Source organism: Coturnix japonica, chromosome 4 (assembly GCF_001577835.2).
Source record: "Coturnix japonica isolate 7356 chromosome 4, Coturnix japonica 2.1, whole genome shotgun sequence".
Lineage (NCBI taxonomy): Eukaryota > Metazoa > Chordata > Aves > Galliformes > Phasianidae > Coturnix > Coturnix japonica.
The window spans coordinates 75,645,334-75,666,888 of record NC_029519.1 but is presented as its reverse complement, the minus strand read 5'-3'; the positions used below and the strand labels follow the sequence as shown (position 1 = coordinate 75,666,888).

The 21,555-nt window shown below is 45.5% G+C and overlaps 1 protein-coding gene across 1 annotated transcript in view; it reads left to right on the top strand.

Annotated features, from left to right (window-relative positions):
- The first annotated feature begins 479 nt into the window (after positions 1 to 479).
- The window catches only part of FGFR3 (fibroblast growth factor receptor 3), a 49,617-nt gene continuing 28,541 nt past the window's right edge, over positions 480 to 21,555 (top strand). The window contains 3 exon segments of the mRNA XM_015862783.2: positions 480 to 801; positions 15,707 to 15,970; positions 20,645 to 20,698. Of these exon segments, the coding sequence (XP_015718269.1) occupies positions 630 to 801; positions 15,707 to 15,970; positions 20,645 to 20,698 (490 nt within the window). The 5' untranslated portion in view covers positions 480 to 629.

Here is a 21,555-nt window from a genome sequence, read left to right as displayed (position 1 = left end):
TCTCTTACTTTTTAATCGCTTTATTTTTCCTCCCCCCTATCCATTTTATTACTTTTTTTTCCCCCTCTCACTGCTGTTTTTCTTCTGTTACTATTTTTTTCTATTACTAGTTTTCTTGTAGTACTTTTAAAGTGCTATTTCCCCCTTTTACCACTCACTTTCCCCCTTTGTCACTTATTTTCCCCATTTATCACTTATTTTCCTCTTTTTCTAGTTTTTAATCACATTTTCCCCTTCATATACCCGTTTCCCCCTTCTATCCCAATTTCCCTCCTTCTATCTCTATTTCCCTCCTTCTATCCCCATTCTCCCTTTTTATCACTCGTTTTCCTTTTTTTCTCACTTCTTTCCCCCTTTTTGTCACTATTTTCCCTTTTATCTAATCCCCATTTCCCACTTTTACCCCCCCTTACCTTCTTTTACCCCCATTTCCCCTTTATATCTCTATTCCCCCATTTATCCCCATCTTACCCCCATTCCCTTTCCTATCCCCATTTCCCCTCACCCTCCACCACTCCAACCCCGGGGAGGACCGTACCGAGCTCCTCCCGCCTTCAGCTCCTCTCTCCCTCTCCCGGCAGAGCAGCAGCGGAGCGGAGCGCTGAGCGGCGGCATCATGCGGCCGGGGGATGTCTGAGTCGGGCGGCGGTGCGGCGGCGGCGGCCTCGCTGCCCCGGAGCCGCGCCGGAGGGATGCGGGCGGCCTGGGGCTCCGTCTGGTGCCTGTGCCTGGCGGCTGCCGTCGGAGCGCTGCCGTCGGCTCGGCGGCGCGGAGCGGAGCGGAGCATCGGGCAGGCGGCAGGTAAGGAGAGCAGCGTTTGTAGGGCGGATGGGAACGGCCGGAGCGGGAGTTATGAATGAATTGCGGCGGGATCGTGCGTGGTGGTGGTGGTGCTCTGAAGGGAAAGTGGTTTTTGAACAGTTGTTGAAAAGGTTCTAGAGGTGCTGAGCGCCCTTCGGGGGTTTGTGCCTCCGGTTCTTCGCGGTGCTTGGGGAGGAGGGTGCTTCTTAAGCACCAACAGTCGCGACTCATTGACTTAGGGACGAGGCGTTGGGGAAGGAGCCGCTAAACGCCTCCTCTCGAGGAAAAGCCGGACAAAAGCTGCTTTAAGGAAAAAAATCTCTTCGGGTGGGCTTGCGACTTCTCCTTGATCCGCCTCAGCTGCTCCCTGAGCCCCTGTTTGTTTTTCGAAGCCCCCTCGCAGCCCCCCGGCTCCGGGGTTACATGTACCCGGCAGAAAGTTTCCATTGTTCACCATTGGGTTTCGGAGCCCCCGTTGCCAAAAAAGTGACAGGGGAATAAATGGGCTTCGCGGAGGCCGGGGGTGGGGGCATTACTTTCATACTCCTTTTGGTTAAAGCCATAAATCATGCCGGGGGTTGGTTTTGTTTTCGAGAAAGTGCTAATAAAACCCCAGATTCTTAGTGTAACACGTTTGGCTCATTTTTCACAGCCATAAGAATTGATTTATGGGTCAAACACAGCAGTGAGCGCATCGAGGTGGGCGTCCGGGTGGAAGCGAAGGGGCAGGGAGCGTGTGTCAGTCTCTGTGATGTCAATTGGAAGACAGTTTGGAGGGGTTAATCTGGAGGGATATCACTGCTTTGGGATTTCCATTGGAAATCATAGGACTGTAGAGTCACTTGAGTTGGAAATCGTCGGGATCAAGGCTCTCTCGCTGCTGTCGGTGACCATATGGGTGTCAGTATCAACCTGACAGTGGCCATGTGGGTGTCACTGTCAACCCCAGGGAGTGGAATGAGGCTCTGAGCTCCCCAGGCTCCGTCCCCCGTGGGCCACCCAATGATGTCCCCAAGGGTGACACTGGCCACGTGTGTGGGGATGTGAGAAGCCCAGCATCACCCAGCCTGCAAAGGGGAAAAGGTTGTGCAAAAGTAACTGTAAAGAACATAAACCCTCCGAGCCGGGTTAAAACACATTTTGCTTTTCAGCCTTTGAATGGAATGGTAAAAAGCAAATTCTTTCTCCTGGTCAAATGGGCCATGGGGTGTTGGCTCATTACTGAGGGTTGTTGTTCGCCGGGCTTTGCATTTACAGTCTAAGGCCTTATTTTCCATAAAGGGGCTTGGAAGGATTTTTCCCCAGTGATCTAATTCTCCACACGGGGCTGTGAAGGCTGTAACAGCTACTGCTTTGTGCCTGTCCCCAGCTCCATAAAACACACATTGAGGGGAGGCGTTCTGGAGGTATGTGTGTGTTTGCTAATACGGACGCGCGCTGCTGGCGGAGGTGGAGGGGTGCAGGTTTTAACATCTCCGCGGGGAGGTGTTGGGCTGCTGGCAGGAAGGAGGCAGATGGCGGGGCTGTTGCTGAATAGAAGCTCAACTCAAAACACCGGGGGCCTCATCTGGGCTGAGTTTCTCCCCTCTCCCTTTCTCGAGGCTGCGGCAGGAAGAACAATGTCAAAATTTTCCCCCCTCCCCGTTGTGTTTTTTCTCTCTTTTTTTTTATGAATGAAAGCGGAGGGGCAAGGCAGGAGTGAATGTGTGTGTCATTCAGGGGCTATGGCAGAGATGATTAGGGAGGTCAGTGAACTCCTTTGCAGCCCTGAGCATGCGGTCACTCTATTCAGCAGTCACAGAATAGACATCCCTATAAAAAAAGGCCGTCCAATTTGCATTAGTATTCAGATAAAGATATTACTGGGTACGATTTGTGCATGTCAAGTGACACTGCTTGCTCTGAGAGCAGGGCTGACCAGCGACAGCGTTTTGCTTTCCAAAGCTTGTGATACCCATCCCGTCTCCCAGAACTGTATACAGGAAAAAAAGGGAGTTTCTGGGATTCCTGGTACTGGTGCTGTGGAGCTGCGTGTGTGCATTGAACTCTGAGGTTTGTGCAGAAAGCTGAGCTCTGTTAGGAGCCAGGACTGATGGTCCCTTGGCTGTGCTCACATTATCACCAAGCAGAATGTTCCAGCCCGGCAGAAGCACACAAGGGCTCTGGTGACTTTCCCACTTGGAAATGACTGGGGATGCACTAGTTGGGACTGATTGGCTTTGTGCAGACGATGGCAGAGGTTCAGGCTGCTCTGCTGAGCTTTGTGTACCCAGATGTTCCAAAGTTCACCCTAAATTGCCCTTGTGCTGAGTGAGTGCCGCACGGCACTGGAGTGGTTCCCTTCAGGAAAGTGTTCTGAAACCCTCTATAAAGGGCCCTTTGTAAGTGGGTAGTGCTCCCAGTCTTGTGCCCAAGACCTGAAATCCTTCAAATTCAGTGTTGTGAGTGATACGGTGCTGAGATAAAAAGCTGATCCATTTGTTCTCTAAGAATAGCAGCAGAAAAAAGTTAACAAAGTCCTTTATGTTGAGTCTAGCATATTTGATTGAGGAATGAAATAACAGGACAGAGGAAAAGGTGGTGAAATATGGCTTTTTTGTTGTTGTTGTCCCTTACCTAGCAAATAGGGAACCAGAGAGTAGGTCCCAGTGCAGGGACTGACTCATTACAGCACCTGATAGCGGCTGTATAGCACTGCGTATTGACAGGGGTCACTCCAATTAAATCCAAGGGTTTTTTTTTCCCTTTTAATTAAGACTTTATGAACAGCCACTGGGTAGGGAACGTGATGAAAGTGAATCTGAAGACTGGGTAGCAAAGTGCTGATCTGCTAATTAGATCCTGCAATTAAACTAAGCCACTCTGACCAGCACGTTCACTTTTATGACTTCCCCGAACACATCAGCACTTTTGGGAAGTGTCCCTGTCCAGCAGCCCCAGGATGGGTTTTGGGTTATGGGCTGCAGCACCCACTGCCCCAGGACTTAGCCCATCCAGTCCTCCTGCCTAAACAAAGCCAAAGTGTTGCGTGAAGCTTTGAGAGTTCTTTTTCCCATTTATAACTCTGGGAAACAAAATTTTTCTTCTTTAGTAAACTGCGATGGCCAATTGGATGACATTTAAGTGGACAGGACCCAGTGCCAGGGCTTCAGAGAAGCAGGAGATGTGGCCGCATCATCCTCAGTGTCGCTTTGTAGTTCGTGTGGATACTGATCAGGAATGCTACAACTTTACAGTAGCTCTATTAAGGGATACAGTGAAATCTCCATCTAGTTTGGTGACTTTTTCCCAGCTAAGCTGAACCCAGGCATCAATGAAACCCACTTGATTTTTGTTTCCTTTCCCATCTGAGAGGACTTCCCTTTTTCCCAGCGTGCTGTATGCTCGTAACTTTCCCGTGCCCTGCCAGTCAGATGGTCTGGCTCTGCATAACGTTTTGTCGGCTTTTTGAAGCAGCCTGCTGACTCAGCACCCTCCAGAGGAGAAGTCCCATAGCACCCCCTGAGCAAACCGCTGGCCGAACCACGTCTGAAGCCACATACGAGGCCTTTCATTGCCTTTTTCTCCTGGGCCTTCTCCATAGCTTATCAGCTTACTGTTGGCCATTCTTGGGGCCGTTTATCTCGTGATCTGGTGAAAAAAAAAAAGGTGCTTTTTCTCTGAATTGGAGCTGCTGGCCCTGGTGCCCCCTTCCTGATAGCTCACAGCTCAGGTTGCCGAGTGGCAGAGATAGGATGTAGAGCCCTGAATGAGTGGAGAAAGGCTTCTATTCCTGCGGTGACGGCACTGTGATCCCAATGTGTGATGTGCTTTCCCCTGAAGTATCAGCTCCTTGGCTCGAATGACCAGGAAGTTTCCATAATATCAAAAGCAAACAAAAACTGTGCGATAGCAGTGGAGTAAAACCTTTGGTAAACTTGGTAGTTAAAATGTGAAAGGTAATGAGACGTAAACCTGCCCTGTATCACTGTGATAAGAGGGAGTTGCAGTGCCCAGGTGGATGGGGAGGTTAGATCTTTTTTTTTCTGCTGTGACACTCAGGTTACACAATTTAGCAAAGCTTTTTTTCCTTCTTTCTTTCTTTCTTTTTAAAGAATCCCAGTGCAGCAAAGCAAGAAAACACTTCTCCAGTAACTGCTTCAGTTTCAGATGTATTCATCTAAAAAAGGTGTGGTATTCGTAGCGGAGGGGGAGTCAGCTTTAGTGAGCTGGCATTGCTTTCCCAAAGCCACAGGAGGGGGGGAAGATGAAGACTTGATAGAATAAAAAGGTTCTATTAAAACTTGGAAGCACCTCGGAGTTTCTTTATCACACAGAACCGTATGCAAAACAATTACCATGTGCTTACACGTTCAGCATCTGTGAGAGTTTGGGGCCGTGCCATCTCCACAGGTTGCGAGGGGTTAAACGTATTAATGACTCAGAAGCAGAGGCTTCCAAGGCTGCGGGTGAGGGAAGGACGGGTGAGGGAAGGACGCAGGCTGGGGCTGCTCTCTGTGGCTGCAAAGCTTTGTGCACTGCCCCGAAATGAGTGCCTGCACCCGGTCCTAAGAGTTGTGTAACACGTTCTGGCACATCACAGGGAATTTTTATTTTTGTTGCTTTTGGGGGGGGTCATTTTCCTTGGGAAAAGCCAGATATGCATCCATGGAGGCTGCTATCTGGGGACAAAGGGATGTAGAAAATGCTTCTGCTGCCTGTCGTCCTGTAAAACTCATACCAAGGTCTTCATCCCGTGCCTATTTAATCCCACGCAGGAATTTCCAAGGGAGCAGGTTGGAACCCTTCACAGGTTGTGGTGGGAGCAACTGTTGAGCAGAAATAGAGATTGTTTGGAAAGTTTGCTAATGATGATCCAAATGAGGAAACTCAAGTGGTGGGGATATGCCTGGCTCTACATGGCTGGGGCTTTCTGCATCCCATCCCACCTTCGCTGTATACCAAGTTTTTGTCTCCAGGTCCATCCTGGATGCCAGTGGGTGGCATCACAGTGACATGATGTCATCCTGTGGGTGTGCAGGAGAGCAGAAGCTGGTGACATTTATGGCAAAGCAATGGGAATTAGCAGTAAACCCACTAGGAGCTTCCCTATTGCTGTGTGCAGGCATGGAAAACCACTTTTCTCAGAGGATTATTGTTGTGTTGTGTTTTTTTCCTCCTATTCCGCTCCCTTTCATGTGCAAAACTCAAGAGCAAGAAATTCCCTCCCAGCAAAATATCTTAGCAGCTTATTCGGAGGCTGCAGGTCTGGAAGTGAGCAGTGATTGGATTTTTTTTTATTTCCCCTTGAATTTTGTTAACTTCTCTGTATAGATCCTCAGGGCGAGAATTTTACTGCTCACCAGTTGCAGGATCTAGGCAAGATGAGCATACTGCTTCCCCACCATGTGCTTGGGGTATCGGAGCCAAAGATGAGGAGGGAAAGCAGTTGCAATGGGAAGATTAAGGAGTTTGGTGTGTGCTGACAACTCACATGTGCAACCCAAGATAAACCCTGCGTGAGCCTGTCTTTAATTAAAAGAATGATCGGAATTAAGCACAGCACCATCTCTGCTGATCTGTATCATGCGCATCCCTACGAATAAAGCATTTCTGGGGAGAGCAAAGAGGAAAACACCAGATTCTCATCTTCCTTTGCTAGCCTATAGGTCCGCCTTTTGAAAGGGCATATTCCTCCCTGTCTTGGAGTACCCGGTTATGTTGACAGTAAACAACTGTCACTTGGCAGTTTATGAAAGAGGGGGAATGTTGAAGAAAACATGTCCAGTTTAAATAGTTATGCTAATAGGCTGAAGATTCATGCAGGAGTGGGGCGGGTGGTAAATGGAGGTGCATAACTTCGCTGGTATTTACTGTGTAAGACACGAGCTGCAAATGAATACAGTTGGAACGGTAGGGAACGCTTGCAAAATCAAATAAAAAATGCATTCATTTTACAGCCAGCGTGTTACGCATGTTCCCACAGCTTTGCATGAAAGCATGTGGGCTTTTTTTTTTTTCGGTTGTTTTTCCAGGGAAAACTCAGAAAGCCTCTTTATATGCAGCACGGTGGGTTGGGCGCCTGGCGAGTGGAACCGCAGGGCTGGGAGCCCAGAACTCCTTGGCCATCACCTTCCTTGCTCCTTTCAGCCTCCTTCTTCCTAAGGCTGAAGGAAGAGCAAGCTGTGAGGAAAGTCGGCCTCCCACTTTGCAAACTGATAAATTACAGAAAGGAGGGGGGGAAAAAAGAGAAAAAAAAAGGAAGAAACAGCAGATGGTGTCTTCTCTGCACCCCTACCTGAAATTTCTCCAAATCCATCACCCACCTCCTTCTTGTGAGTGGAGTGAGTGATGATCGAGCATGAAACGTTCCTTCCTGGTCAGCCCAAAGGCATCAGTGTCAGCAGTGTAGTGGGTGAGTTCTCAGCGTTGAGCACTCAAGATCTGTAATCAGGCATAAAAATAAGTTTTGGGCTTTCCAGGCTTTTCCCTGCTTTGGAAGCGATGGTGTAAGCTGCTATTGGAGTGTGCTGATGTTGGCTATTGGATACACTGTAAACCCTTGTTACTGTCCTGACCCTCCTGTGCCCCTAGCTTCCAGCCCTGCTGGAATACAGTATAAATACAGTAAATACCATAGAATTTAATTGTAGATCTATGTTATAGTTCCCCCATGTTTCATTTAGTGTTGGGTATCTCAGAGGGGGGCACCTTGCCCCTGGAACATTCTCTTGCCATCATTTCTCCTGTGTGACCCCAGACAGCATAAATGCTTTCTAGGATGAGAGGTAATGGTGTTAAATTGTTCCAGGGGAGGTTCAGGTTGGAACCTGAACTCAGGAAGAGTAGTAAGGCATTGGAATAGGCTGCCCAGGGAGATGGAGGAGTCACCATCCCTGGAGGTGTTCAAGAGAGATGGAGATTTGGCATTGAGGGATGTGGGTTAGTGGGCATGGTGGGGATGGTTGACAGTTGGACTAGATGATCTTAGAGGTCTTTTCCAATCTTAATGATTCTGTGATTCCATGAGTCCATGCATCTGCGTGCTTTGTAAGGGAATGGCTTCGGTGGAATGTGTTAGTCCTGGCAGAAAGCACCTGAAAGCTTCTCGGGTGCTTTCATAACCTGTGTAAATGTTTGAAGTGAGATTTTCATCTCCTCTGCTCCCCTGCTCTCAGTGCATAGCAAATGAGGTGCGAACAAGTGATGCAGTCTTTGCTGGAGTGGCTTCACCCATTGCGTGTGCCTGGCCATTTTGGGGTGAGGAAGAGCATCTGTAGAAGTAGCATGCAGCAGGGAGGAGGGCATGACTTGAATTAGCTGCTGGTCCTCTGAAAGGGGCCAGAGTCCAGGTTTTGGATCACTGCACTCAGTGGCCTCACTACTTGTAGGTACATGTGTCTACATGAAGAAATAGGTGAAAATATGAGGGGCATGTCCAACTTTATGATTGTGAAAGCACTGCCGTGGTGGTTCATCACCCAACACATCCATTCTGCCCAAGGCAGCCCACACGGAGCTTGCCATCTCTGCTTGACTTTCAGACCAATCCAGGCTGCTTGCTTTGGATTTTATCTTCCACATTTTTGTCAGCAGAAGAGAAACAGCTGTTGGCTTCCTCCTTTCCCATGCCCATTGCAGTGTCCAACCCTGCTGCTGCAGTATCTTCTGTCTCTCAGGGAGCACTGGGCACTCTTTCACAGAGAGAAGGAGGTTTTAGATGTGTTTTTTTGTAGGGAAAACATAAAGAAAAGCTGGGAAAGTCAGACTGTAGAGGTTGGGGATGGGGTCAGAGAGCCTGAGGAAGGTCCCACCGGCAGTCAGGACTGGCTGTGCCGCAGCACAGGACGCCCTGCAAAGCATGCATTTCCTTACAGCAGCATTAAAATAGCTGTGAGTGGAGGTGTCAAACCTGCTGCTGGCATATCTAGAACCCAGCATGGCTCAGTATATGGAGGACATTGATTCAGGAGCATTAAAACTGTTTGAAGAGAGTGGGAACTGAGGCATGCATGACTTCCTTGAACTCTCCCTTGATTTATGATGTGCAGTCCAAAACCTGCTGTAATAGATACGGTTGCATGAGACCATTAAAAGGCCCGTTCTGCTGAACCCGATGCCCTGCTGTTGCTGCTGGAAATGATAAAACACCACGCTCAGGCAGGATGGTATGCAGCCCTGTGTGTGTGTGCCTATGCATGTACGCTGGTAAGTCCTGCTAATTTAGGGATTGTTTTCCAAGTCTGTTTTCTATAAGTCCGTAGACTTAATACAAATAAAGAGCTGAGCAAGTTTCCTGTGAGAAGCACGGAACAAATGCTAGCGTGGGATTTGAATACAGAGAGGTGAAAACACAAATGTATACAGAAACAGCAAGTCAAACAAGCTGAAAAAATATAGTAAGGTTGATTTAACAGAGCAGCGAACTTCAAACCTTCAACTCCCTTCGGCAGCCCACTTCACAGAAGAGAAATAAAAGAATTTTTGATATCCACTGTTTTTACCATCTCTGAAGGGTTGGAGTTGAGTTTAGCACAGGGACAAAGCGTTGCAGTATTAATGAGATGTGCTTTCTAAATAATAAAGTCTGTGTTTGTTGCTCATGACTTCAGATTGAACTGGCTCAGACTTCATGAACAGAAGATTAGCTTTGGGCTCTTGCAACTTGGGTACCTGGCACTTCCATCCCGCTTCAGGCACTGAAATAACAGGCTTGGGTTTGAAAGATGCTGAGCCAGATCAGGCTCTGCATTTCAAGCTCTTAAGCACTCTTAAAATCTGGTTATTCATTTTGATGCCTAGATATGGATTTCTGGGCTTAATCACCGACCTTTGCATTTCAAATGTTTGGCCTTTGTTTTCTTTGCTAAGTATGCAGACTGAGTGGCCCCCATTTATTTCTTTTACACAGCTGAAAACAGCCGGCAGAGAAGCCTGGAAGTTCTGTGTCTTATTACTGAGAAATAGGGATCTTTGAAATACGCCATTTGATGTAACTCAAGGGAAGCTTACAAAGAAGGGGAGCATTCACTTTTTCGTGTAAACATGATCCGTAATATATCTAAACCCCACAGTCTGTTGGAAAAAAAAAAAAAGAAACTACACCAAAACTACCCTAAACCTTTGCCCTCTCTTAATCCATGTACAAGAGGGGTTTTTTTAGATGTGCTTTTTTTCCCCCCTGAAATAGAGGCAATTGATAGGCTCATAAACAAATGCCAAACATAAAGTCCTAATCTCCATATAGAGGGGCCTGACCCTTTTTATGGAGAGAGAGGGTAGAGGGAGGAAACAGGGCCAGGAGTTTGAGGTTTAATGCTTATTAAAGTTTTAGTGGGTGGGAAAATGCAATCAATAAATTTTGTTTAATGCCTCGAAACTGGTGTTGGCTTTCACTAGCTATGCTGGAGAGTAGTTTTCATTTTGAAACTAGGACACTCGTAGTTGGAATGACAATTAATGTGGAGTGAATATGGTCCCAGTTGGAAGCCGGTTTTTGAATAGCATGGAAACTCCCCCCACCTCCCATCACTGGCTCAGGAGTATGGTAGCTTCCGTTTTTAATTAGCGGGCCAGGCAAAATTTAGCTCATTGTGTCATTCTGCTCTTTTGGCCAAATGGCTAGCTTGGGTTTCTCCATCTTGCTGTCATGAGGCTGTTCTTTTCATTTTTCTTCAGTTTTGGTGTGGGGAGGAAGGGGGGTTTCAGGATCCTTAGGATTAAAGTCATTGTTCTGGGGTATTTACAGCCAGCTGCCTGCATTAAATGAAGATTAGAGGAGCGCACATTGGAAGTGGAAGGGAAACACGGAGGAGCTGGGATTTGGTCGCTGCATAGCTGTGAACTGAAGGGGAAAGGTTGGAGCTGGCTTTATGGCAAATTTTTTCTTCTGCCATGTGATCTCCAGGCGCACTTCAGGGACTCATTGCGATTGACCAGGATAGAGTTGTAGCAGTGCTCCTGTTCATTGTGCCCCTTAAAAAGTTATTCTGCGGTGAACCTCAACCAGTGGGCCTGGTGACTACAGTGTGTCAGAAAACTCATCTGCAGAGGTTCTAAGAAGGTGGTGAATGCTTGGCTAGCATTCACCAAATTCTAGAATTCAGCCAGAAAGCTGAAGACTTTCTCCAAGCTCAAGAGCTTCATGCGCGATACATTTTTAAGGGCTTAAGGAAGGAAATAAGGCTGGAGAAGAGGAGCCCAGGAGAAATAACTCAATGATTTTTTAACGAAACTTAAAAACATTCCTAAAGATTCAGTTTCTGTCCTTTCTTTGTGCCTCGTGGACCATTCATCTGTGTAACATGTAGTTCTGGCTGCTGATTGCCTACTGCGTGTCACCTGTAAAACCCAGCTAAGTTGGCCTCCTCTGGAAGGGCAACACAGCATGTTGATGCTTGCAGAGCATGAGTTTGCTCAGGACCTATGCTCCATGGGGCATTTGGTTATTTTAGCATGTTGCTGGAAACCGGTTCTGCTGAAGTGCTGGCTGGAGATGAGTTTTGCTCTGGCCATTGGGAAGCATTAGCCTGAGCCTCAGTCTTCATAGGCCTCTATTGGTTTGAGAACAAGGTTGTTGTGATTTCTTAAGTGCAGTGATCAGCTTTTTGAAATATCTCAGGGATGAAGAGTGAAACCCCAACCGTTTTGTGATGGGATTCATCTACTGACACCAGGCTAGGACAGCCTGGTAGCCCTGTGCAGCCAACAGTTTTGCTTGGCCATCTTTCTCCCTTACAAGTTTGTCACTCTTCATCTAAAAGCAAAGGCTGAGTTGGCCATCACCCTTGAGTGGACGAGAGGAAGGCTCCTAGGGGTCTCCTGTGCTCCTAGAATTAGTGCAGCAAGTGTCCCATCACTCTGCATTGCATAGGAAGTGGTCAGGATTGATGGAGTTTGGCCACTGTGGTTGAGTGGGGTGGGCTGGTGGAGGACATTTCATATTGGTTTTCTTTCAGAAACAAAAAAAGGATTAAAAAAAAAAGCATGCAGAACTATGGGAATAGACATGGATTTTAATTGGTAGTTGCTTCTTTTTTGTTTGTTTTACATTAGAAACTAATGAAAGTCTGGCCTAATTTTAAGGAAAATAACCATCCTTGTGTGTTCCTTTAAACCAGAAACTCACAGCTAAAAGCTGTCCTTGGGACAGCAACCAAAGCTTTGTGTTCCTGGGGTTTTGCATTCCCATGTTTGTTGGATGTAGCCGGGAGACCCCTTTGATTCGTTCTCTTTTTCACTCCTTAGGGCTTTGCCAGAGGGAAATCCTCCTGGCTAAAGTGTTTTTGTAACTATTTTAGCTTTGTGACAATTTATTTCTCCTTCTAACTCTCGGCATCTGAATTGGGTGATTTGAGAAAACAGTCCATTAAAAGGAGGATACTGTAGAGTCTCGATGAATCCTGTTTTCTACTTGGCCGGTGGAACAGAAAGCTAATTGCCAGTAGTAAATCCATTCAAAGGAAGGCTGGAGGGAGGGAGAAAAGCTAATATTCCTCCTTGAATGCCATTTAATCTCTGAAACCTTTCATGCAGATGTAAATTAGGATTTGCACAACAGAGTCAACAGTTGCTCTGTAGATAAGGCAGATTTGCAACATCTGCTTTTCCATTTGAGAAGCCCTTCCAAAGTCGCTGCTGGGGATAGCCAAGCTAAACACTAGAGATTTTTTTTTTTCTCCCATAATCTCTTGCTTTTGGGGAAAAAAGGGGGGAAAAAAAGCATATGACTTGAGAACTAACCCTGGTCGTGGTTCTGCATATTCTCTAGGAAAAAAAGTTTGCTTTCCTTGTATTGCACATACATACATACACATAAAAACAACCCTGGGAGGTAACAGGGTACAACGCACTTCTTAAAGTCTTTGGAAGAAATATTGACTGGTAACAGTTGCATAGACACTGCAGTGGTAATACTGAATAAACCTGTCTATTTTTGGGAAAAACTGCTTTAAGCTTTTCCAGGGGAACCCCCACCCCACACCGGAGCAAACATACACAACAGGTGAAGGATAAATTGACCCTTTCAAATGACTGAGGCAAACTGTTTGCGGATATGGTTTCCTAAAGGCAATTTTCTAAATCGCAGCTTAGGTTTTTATGGGAGGGACCAAGTCAGTTCACTTCCAAAAGTATACAAACTCTTGGGAGAAAAAAAGAGATTGATTCCCATTTCTGGCAATAGGGCTTCCTCCTCATAGAATCATAGGATCACAAGGTTGGAAAGGACCTACAAGATCATCTCATTCAACTGTCCTGCCATTACCATTGCTACCGAAAGCCACTAAACCATATCTCATAGCTCCTCATCCAGACACTGCACAGAAGCCCTCAGCTCCCAGTGTGAGGACACACAGGTAAAATGGCAAACACAGCTTGAACATAGGAAAATATCAGCTACCAGAGAGCCTCTTGGTCCATGTCACAGAAAAACCTTCCTGAGATTCTCAGGGGCACGTGAGGGATATTCCACTCAGAGCGCTGAGTGTGATGAGCCTTGAGCCCTCCACCATGGGAGTGACAGGGTAGTCAGGGCCATCTGCTTATCAGATGCATGATGAATGGCTGTGCCCCAGCTTTGGGATGTTCCCTTGAGGAGTCAGAGCTGAAAAGGATGTTCCAGAGCACTGGGATTTTTCAAAAGGTGAAACTGTAGGAAGATATTCCAGTGGGAAAATCACAAGTGAAGAGAAGAAATAAAGGAATAAAATGTTCTTGAGCTGGGGGTGACTGCACTGTGCAAGGTGGTGTGGAGTCCATGAGCATCCCAAGGCTCCATCATCCCTCACTGCCTGCAGCAACTGTCATGCTTCTGGCATAGCACCTACAAACAGTCCCCAGCACCAGGGCAGGCACCAGCCAAAGTGCAGGAAAGTTTAAAGGGGTTTGCTGCTTCCCCACCGTGTGGATGGTTTGCTTAGGACCCAGGACTGATAATTGGGTGATGGGTGTTGTAACCTCTGTCTCTGCTTTTGCATTTGTCATATTTGAAAGCTGGATGAGGTATAATAATAGCAAATCTTCATTCTCTGACGCAGTTAGGCAAAATACTAAAGCACATTCAACTCTGTGGACGTTGTCAAGGGGCAGAGAGGTCAAAATAAGCAAGAGATGAGGTTCCTTTCCTCAGAAGAAGCTGCAAACCCCAATTGTTCTGAGTGGAATGTGAATTTACTCTTCATTTTGATATTCCTTTGCGATGTTTTATAAAACTGCTTTACTGCTTTGTCATTAACACGGATTCATTATCACTTTAAGAAAAAGGTGACTTCCTTTTAAATGACTAAACAGCCTCATTTGGTTTGTATTCAGTCTGGGCTTGTTCCTGTTGGTAGGTTTAGGGTACAAAAGCCAAAATACACAAGTTACCAAAGGTCAGGGAGAAGTGTGCATTTTGTATGGAGGAATGGCTTAGCTGCCTGGGGTTTGTTTTCCAATAGGTTAAATTAGCAACAGCTTCCGTTAGAGTCAGCAGAGATCAGCACCCAGCATTGCGTGCAGAGCTGTATGCGGAGTCCCTAATCTAAAGCCAAAGTTGGTGCCATTGGGAAAATGCATATGATACAGAGAAGGAAGGCTGTATCCTGAAATCAGCAGCTGAAACAGAAAATGCTTCTTTACCTGGTGCTGCAAGTTTCTTCTTCTCAACTATATATCCGCAAGGAGCTCCTTGATGGAAATAGGCAGACCATGGGCATGCACAGAACTGCTGCAAGAGCTGCTCTGTAAGGAGAAAGATGCTGATGCTTCTTCAGCTTCCTTTTTTTTTTTTTTTACTAATAGCATATGCATTTGGGGAAAATATTTTCATTAAAAATAATAAAAAAGAGAATTAAAAAAAAAAAGAAAAGAAACCCTTGTCTATATGAACACCACAGCATTCTGGCCAAACCCAGAAATATTTGAGTTGGAGTTGCTGCCAGAGTATAAGGGAAAGGTGCTTTGTGACCCCAGTGTGTGTGGGCTTTGCCTGCTGTGGGATGATACCTCCCATGAAATACCACATTTTCAGGCCCTTAGAATTCATCAGTTTCACCATGTAAGAATACTGACTGAAGCATTTTTATATTTTTAAAGTTCCACAAGAATGAAAAGTTGCATGACAAGGGGAGAAAAGCAGTATATTTTTCTTTAATTACCTCCTCCAATTCTTTCACTTAATAGCAGAACAACAACTTGAAGACAGTTCATCATCATAACACCATCCTCAGGTGTTCTGAGTATCATATTGGTTTCACAGTTAAATTCTGATCTATGCATATATGTGAGCAGCAAAATTAAGATCTCTATTCATATCTGATTATTATCAGAGGTAAAATTGGGCCACCTGAGTTTGGATCATGGGAATAGATTTGTTTTGCATTGCTTACTTGTTAATTATATAATCATAGCACCAGAGAGTCTTTGCTATGAATTAGGATTCCATAGTGTACAAAACCAAGAAGACTTATGCCTGGCAGAGCATAACGTCTCATAGCTGGTGTAAGCTGGAAGAAACATTAGACATGTAATGAGAAAATATTGGCTGGCGTAGACAAGGCAGTGGTGCTCATGCTGTTGGAATAACTGGGTTGAGGGCAGCTATGGAGGACTGAGTCTTCCTTTACAAGGTGATGTAAAAGAGGAAGAAACCGCTGGGAGTCTGAAGTGAGTTTATGCATCACTGCAGGATGAGTGTGAGGACTGTCAAACCATCGTGCCTTGTGTTCCTTTGTGGGAAGCCTTCTGAGCTCAGACCTTTCCCTTTGTTATTGCTCACCTGTAAAACAGAACTGTGCAGCTCATGACAGGATTCACTGTTTTGGTGTGAGAGTCTTCTGCACATGTGAAAGCATCTGTAGAACAAATACAAGTTACTTGTTAAAATACTCTTTCATTCTCTGACACGTGCTCTTATTTACTCATTTCCCTCTCTTTCCCTTTGCAGAATACTTGAGGAGCGAGACCGCCTTTCTGGAAGAGTTGGTGTTTGGAAGTGGAGATACCATTGAACTTTCCTGTGACACCCAAAGCTCTTCTGTGTCAGTTTTCTGGTTTAAAGATGGCATTGGGATTGCACCTTCCAACAGAACTCATATTGGACAAAAACTGTTGAAGATAATCAATGTGTCATATGATGATTCGGGGCTGTACAGTTGCAAGCCAAGACATTCCAACGAGGTCCTGGGAAACTTTACAGTCAGAGTGACAGGTATGTGCAGAAATAGAGTTGATTTGCTGGTTTTTCTGTGTGTGTATTTTTGCCCCTTCACTTGTTCAGCATGGCTGGTGTTCTGCAGGTTTTTATCCCTTCTTGGTCAGTCTGTACCTCCCCAGCAAGCCCTGTCAGTAATCATTCTGACAAAACATAAAACAATCAAAGAATGCTTGTGTGTTATTACCAAGTGTTAAAAGCTTGATGGTGAGACAGAGAGACTTGGAAACAGTGCTCGTCAGATTAAGCCCCCGATCCCCCTTAACACTCAAGTAGACAAAATGCCTTTGAAATGTGGGTGAGCGAGCTGTGACTCAGGAAGGTTAAATGACTTTTTTTTTTTTTTACTTTATGTGGCAAATCATTGACAAAATTGGATGTAAAAACTGGAGATTTCTGAAACTGTTTCCGTATCTTAGAATGGCTTGTGGAATAGCTTCAGTTGGAAGGGACCTTAAAGATCATTGACCATCTCCTCCTTCCACCCTAGTTGTCACAAATTACTGTTGAACTGTTTCAAAAGTAGCTTATCTGCAAACTGTATATGTAGAATATGTGCTTCATCAGAGGAACTCAACTGCTAACCGTGTATTATAGACAAGTGGTGCATTAGCAAAGCACTTGCTGTCTTAGTGTGTCTGTACTTTCCATGATGAGGACAATAGGACAGAACAGCTACAAGCTGTACAAGCCTGTATCACTCTACAGAAGGTGCCAAAAAGAGCTATTATTCCAAGATAACAATTAAATAATGCTACGATCATCCTGATTTCAGCCTGCTGCATTGGTACAGTGCTCATCATCGTGAGCTGATAGAAAGCCTTCTGACCACACAGATTCAAGGCCTGAATTTTCACGGGGGTTAACCTCTCTAGGGTTCTGAAAAATTTCCTTCGCCCCATAGGTTCTTACCTTCAAAAGCTGAGTTCCCTCAGACAGCACTAAGCTCTATTTGAAAAGGTTGTGGCAGAGTGGGAATCAGTCTCTTTTCCCCAGGCAGCTAGAGGTACAATGAGAGAGAATGGCTTCAGGTTGTGCTAGGGGAGATTCATGTTGGATATTAGGAAGAATGTCTTCCCTGAAAGAGTGGTCGAGCAGTGGGACAGGCTGCCCAGGGAGGTGGTAGGGTCACCGTCCTTGGTTCAAGAAAGGTGGAGATATGGTACTGAGGGGCATGGTTAGTGGGCAGTATTGATGGTTGGTGAATGGTTGGACTAGATCATCTAGGAGGTCTTTTCCAACCTTAATGAACTGAATTCTATGAAGACTGAACACAGAGGTGTCTGTCATAGCAAATCGTGCCCGTACCATAAAGTTCTTTTTCCTGCCAGAAGTAAAATTCATGTGAGAGAATCAAACCATCGTAAGAATAAAAGCCCGTTTCAGCAGCCTCCACCAACATCTGCTTTTCATTGAGTGTTACCGGAGAGTGCTGTGAACGCTTCAAGGTCATATCAATTAAATGGTTGAAGAAGTATTTGGCCCTTGAAAGGCTTTCTTTAACTAGGTACGATTACTGGGACTACCCAAGGAACTGCAGGTTGTTAGAAATGTTACTCTCTCTCTTTTTTTAAGTGACATTAAAATGTTTTTGAGTTCAAGGGGCAGCAGGGAGGCAGAAGAGGGCAGCTGGTTCCACATTCAAGTGAAACAGCTGCCAGCCCCAAAAGTTTGTAAAGTGAGAAATTGTTTTTAATAGTGGAAGGGCTTATAATCCTCTGCTTTTTAAAAGTTTAAGCCCCTGTGTTTTTCCTCTTCACTAATAATAGCTAATAACAGCTTAAGAACAAGCGAGTAACCTGAACCTGCTTTCTGACAGCATTAGGAGTCTTTGATTCTATTAGCTCGCTGTCATTACCATCCAAGTGCTGGCAGTGTGGGAGTCTCTGTCTTAGCTGTCAGCAGTGCTCCTTTCGAGCTTTGAAGCCCTGCTGTATGTGGCAATAGTGGTGCCTCTCGTGCACAGGGATATTTCTTTGTAATTATTATTGATTGCTCTGTGTTCCGCTGCAGAGAGGAGATCATTATCTGAGATCTGTGGTTTGCGTTCCCACTTTGTGAAGGTAACTCCAGTGATGAGCTTGGATATCTGGTTGGGTGTTTATGTGGTTATCTGATGATTGGAGGTGTTCTCTGTGTTAAACTGGATTAAATCTGTACTAATGAATTGGAGTTGCTCCAATCTGTGCTCCGAAGTGAGCAAAAGCAGGCTGAGTTGACAAGGTGTAATGCTGGAAATGGCTGGTAGGCACTTAAGTCTCTTTTTCTGAGCTGCTTGCTGATCCTGGCAGGGCAGCAGACTTGCTGAACACACTCTGGAAGCCCTTCTGAGGTTTGTGACAGGGATGGAGCGTGTTGGTGAAGGATGGGCTGCACAGGGCAGGTGTTGACATTAGGAAGCAGTACCTCTGGAGATAGAAGCTGCTACTGCACAGTGAAAACTAGTCTGATGAGTAACAGGGCTTGATTACTTTAGAATGCCTCCATTGACGGACATGGGCTTGATTGCTTTATGAGTTTACCAGATGAAACGTACTGCCCTCTTAAAGCATGGGTGCTTGGTGTGGATCACAGATAGGGGCTGCATGCCCAAACTGATCTCCTGTTGACAGAGGCTCTGTTTCTGCAGCCATTTCATACACTCCCTTGGGATTTAGTAGCCGAGCAGCACTCCTGCATTGAGCAGCAAAAAGATCTTTCAAGGTACCCAAGACAGAATTCCTTCCTGCTCATAAATAGAGCTCTTTTGGAATAGCATCCAGTCATTCCTATTGATGCCAATCCTGGTTGTCTTTTGGAAGGGAATACAGTTTTTGTAAATGATTAACAAATAGCTCATAGATTTTTAGTCACTTATTGAAGAAGGCGACATTTAATAACCTAAATAGGAATGTAGCTCTGAGCAGGGGATATTTTGTGTTAAAGCCTGTGGGTTAAGGTGTTAAAAGGCTGCAGCTTCCCTGCAAAGCTCTCATGTGAAGTGCAAGCAAAGTCAAAGGGAACATGGAGTTGGACTCTATGGTTCTTATGAGTCCCTTCCAACTCAAGATATTCTGTGATTCTCTCCTCTGATCTTGTGGAAGCATTTTGAATTGATTTGAAGATCGATTCTGCTGTTTTGGTCCTGATTGGTTCATTTGAAACCAGAAGAAAACATCAATGGCATGTTAATATACGGGTAACCAAATCGCAGAGCGCAGGGTTGAGAATGTACTCGTTCCTCCGGTGTTGGTGGGTGTTTGGCAGGGCTTCTGCCTTCGTCGGGACTTGAATAAACCTGCTGGTTCAGCCGAAACACCTCAACAGACACTTCACTCTCAGCAAGCCCTATGGCATTTCCCCAGTGCTGTTGCCAGCAGGACCTCAGCTGCAGTGTGTAGTTGGGTATGCGCTGCAGGGCCAGCGCCTGAGCCAAGGAGAAGGTGCAACGCATGATGCGCAGCCGCGTGTTGATGGAGGGAGATGATTCCTGGCTTACTGCTCCTATATGTGGTGAATACATTTGGAAATTCCCTCCAGAGTCTGCAGAGAAGCGATATTTATTATTACCTTTCCCCCTCCTTCTGGTTGTTTTTTGTTTTGTTTTTTTTTTACCTCCATGTTTTTTTAACACTTGGAGAAGGGTGTCCAGTTCCCTAACCAAAATGCAGTGGATCATGGAAGGAAGAAGCTCTGCCTGGGTTGGCCTGAATCAGTGCTTTGCTGTTCTGGCACATTTTAAACACTCATAAAGTTTCCTGTTTGCTGCTGTTGCATGCCAAGTGCTTTTACCTCTGTCTCAGAATATAAATGCTGTTGCCTTCTTAGCATTTTGCCTTTATTTAAAAAAGAAATTCCTGGAGATTATATAAAGTCAAAAGACACTAAATCTTCCAGACACTGAATTGTGCTAAATAGTGTCAACTGAATCAAACACTAAGCTGCTGTTTTATCGTGAGATTCACATCTACAGACTGAAGCTTCATTGTGCGCAGCCTGGAGAAGGTGAGATGTTAGATCACACTTAGAGAATGAATACAGAAAGTTTTAGAGATACACTGATGGAAAATTCCCACCTGCTCACCTGGATTCAGTTACAGCCTCAAGGTTTATCTGTACAAGGAATATAAGCAAAAGGAGCTGGTTCACAGAGCAGCCATCAAAATGTCTGTCTGGAGAGAGGTTCAATTTCAAGGGGAAGTTTTAAAAGCTTTAGTTGAGTCGTTTAGCAAGGAGTTAACATGGGAGGATGTAGCAGCGATGTATTGAGTTAAAAGAGTACAAAGTGAGTTGGAAATGCTGACCTGTCGTTCTGAGACTCGGTGAAACAAAAAGTCTCTGAGTGAATGCTAGGGGAAAGAAAAAGCGGGGGAGAGCTTGTTCTGCAAAAAGAAACCTCCTCTTTTTGAACTGCCTTTGTATTTAGGAGAAGAGCCCTTTGCACATCGAAAAGTAGTTGGCACCAACCCCTGCTCTGTCGTGACAGAGCACTGGCCAACTTGTTTCACTTCTCTCCTTTCAGAAAGCTCCTGGCTGCTCACCCCAGAGTGGTGGAGCAGGAAAGGGGATGTCATCCACATGTCACCCCGGTCCCCCCTCAGTGGAGCCCACTGTGGTATCCACAGCCTCATCCAGCTTCATCTCCATGTGCTGTCTTCTTTCTGTTTCATGTCTTTCTCCTTCTCCTCCTAGATTCCCCTTCGTCAGGTGATGATGAAGATGATGACGATGAGTCAGAGGATACAGGTAATTAGCTTCTCCAGCATACAGAGAGTTGGTTTTTTAAACAGAGATGTGGCTGCCATGTGGCATGGCTCAGGCATTTGCTTCCATCCATGTTGAAATGGGAGCCCTTAGGACAGGAGTACAGACTCCTGGGTCCTGGTACCAGAAATTTAGAAGAAGCTGCCGAAGTGGTGTAACTTGATTTTTTTGGTCACTCAATTCTATGAGTTTGACTTGAGCTTGGGTTATCAATTCTCCTTCAATGTAAACTCCAGAGTAACTCATTCTGTCATCATGATTTTTTACTATGCTGAAGTTACACCTTGCAGTTACACACTGCAAACCTCAGCCTGCTTTGGTTTTGTTGGGTTTAACTCTGGTTCTAATGAGCATCTCAGCTGGAGGCAGAGGCATCTCAGAGAATAAAATTGACGCTAGCCAAGCACCAGATTTACAGCTGCCATAAGCAGGAGCTGTAAGCAAAGCCCCTCTGGATTTTCTTTAACTTGTATGGGGAAGGGAGCCCCAGAAGAGAGCCTCTATGCTTCCACACTAAACCTTATTCAATCGCAGAGCTTGTTTCTCTAAGTGCAATATCATTAATCAGGATCATTACATGCTTCATAGGCGTTGGTGTTGTGTTTTATTATGCTTTTTATATTTCTGAAAAGCGAGCTGCCTGTGCTTATGTGTTTTTAATAAATAAATGTCTTACATTTGAACTCCAAATCAGCTATGTACGTTGGCAGAAGTTCAGCATGACTGGAAAATTTCTCCTGCCCACAGCATTGGACATGGAGGACTCTTTAAAACAGGTCTCCCACTGTAATAAATTTGTGCCGCTGTGTTGTGCAGCGTGTGGACAGTAATTGTGAGGT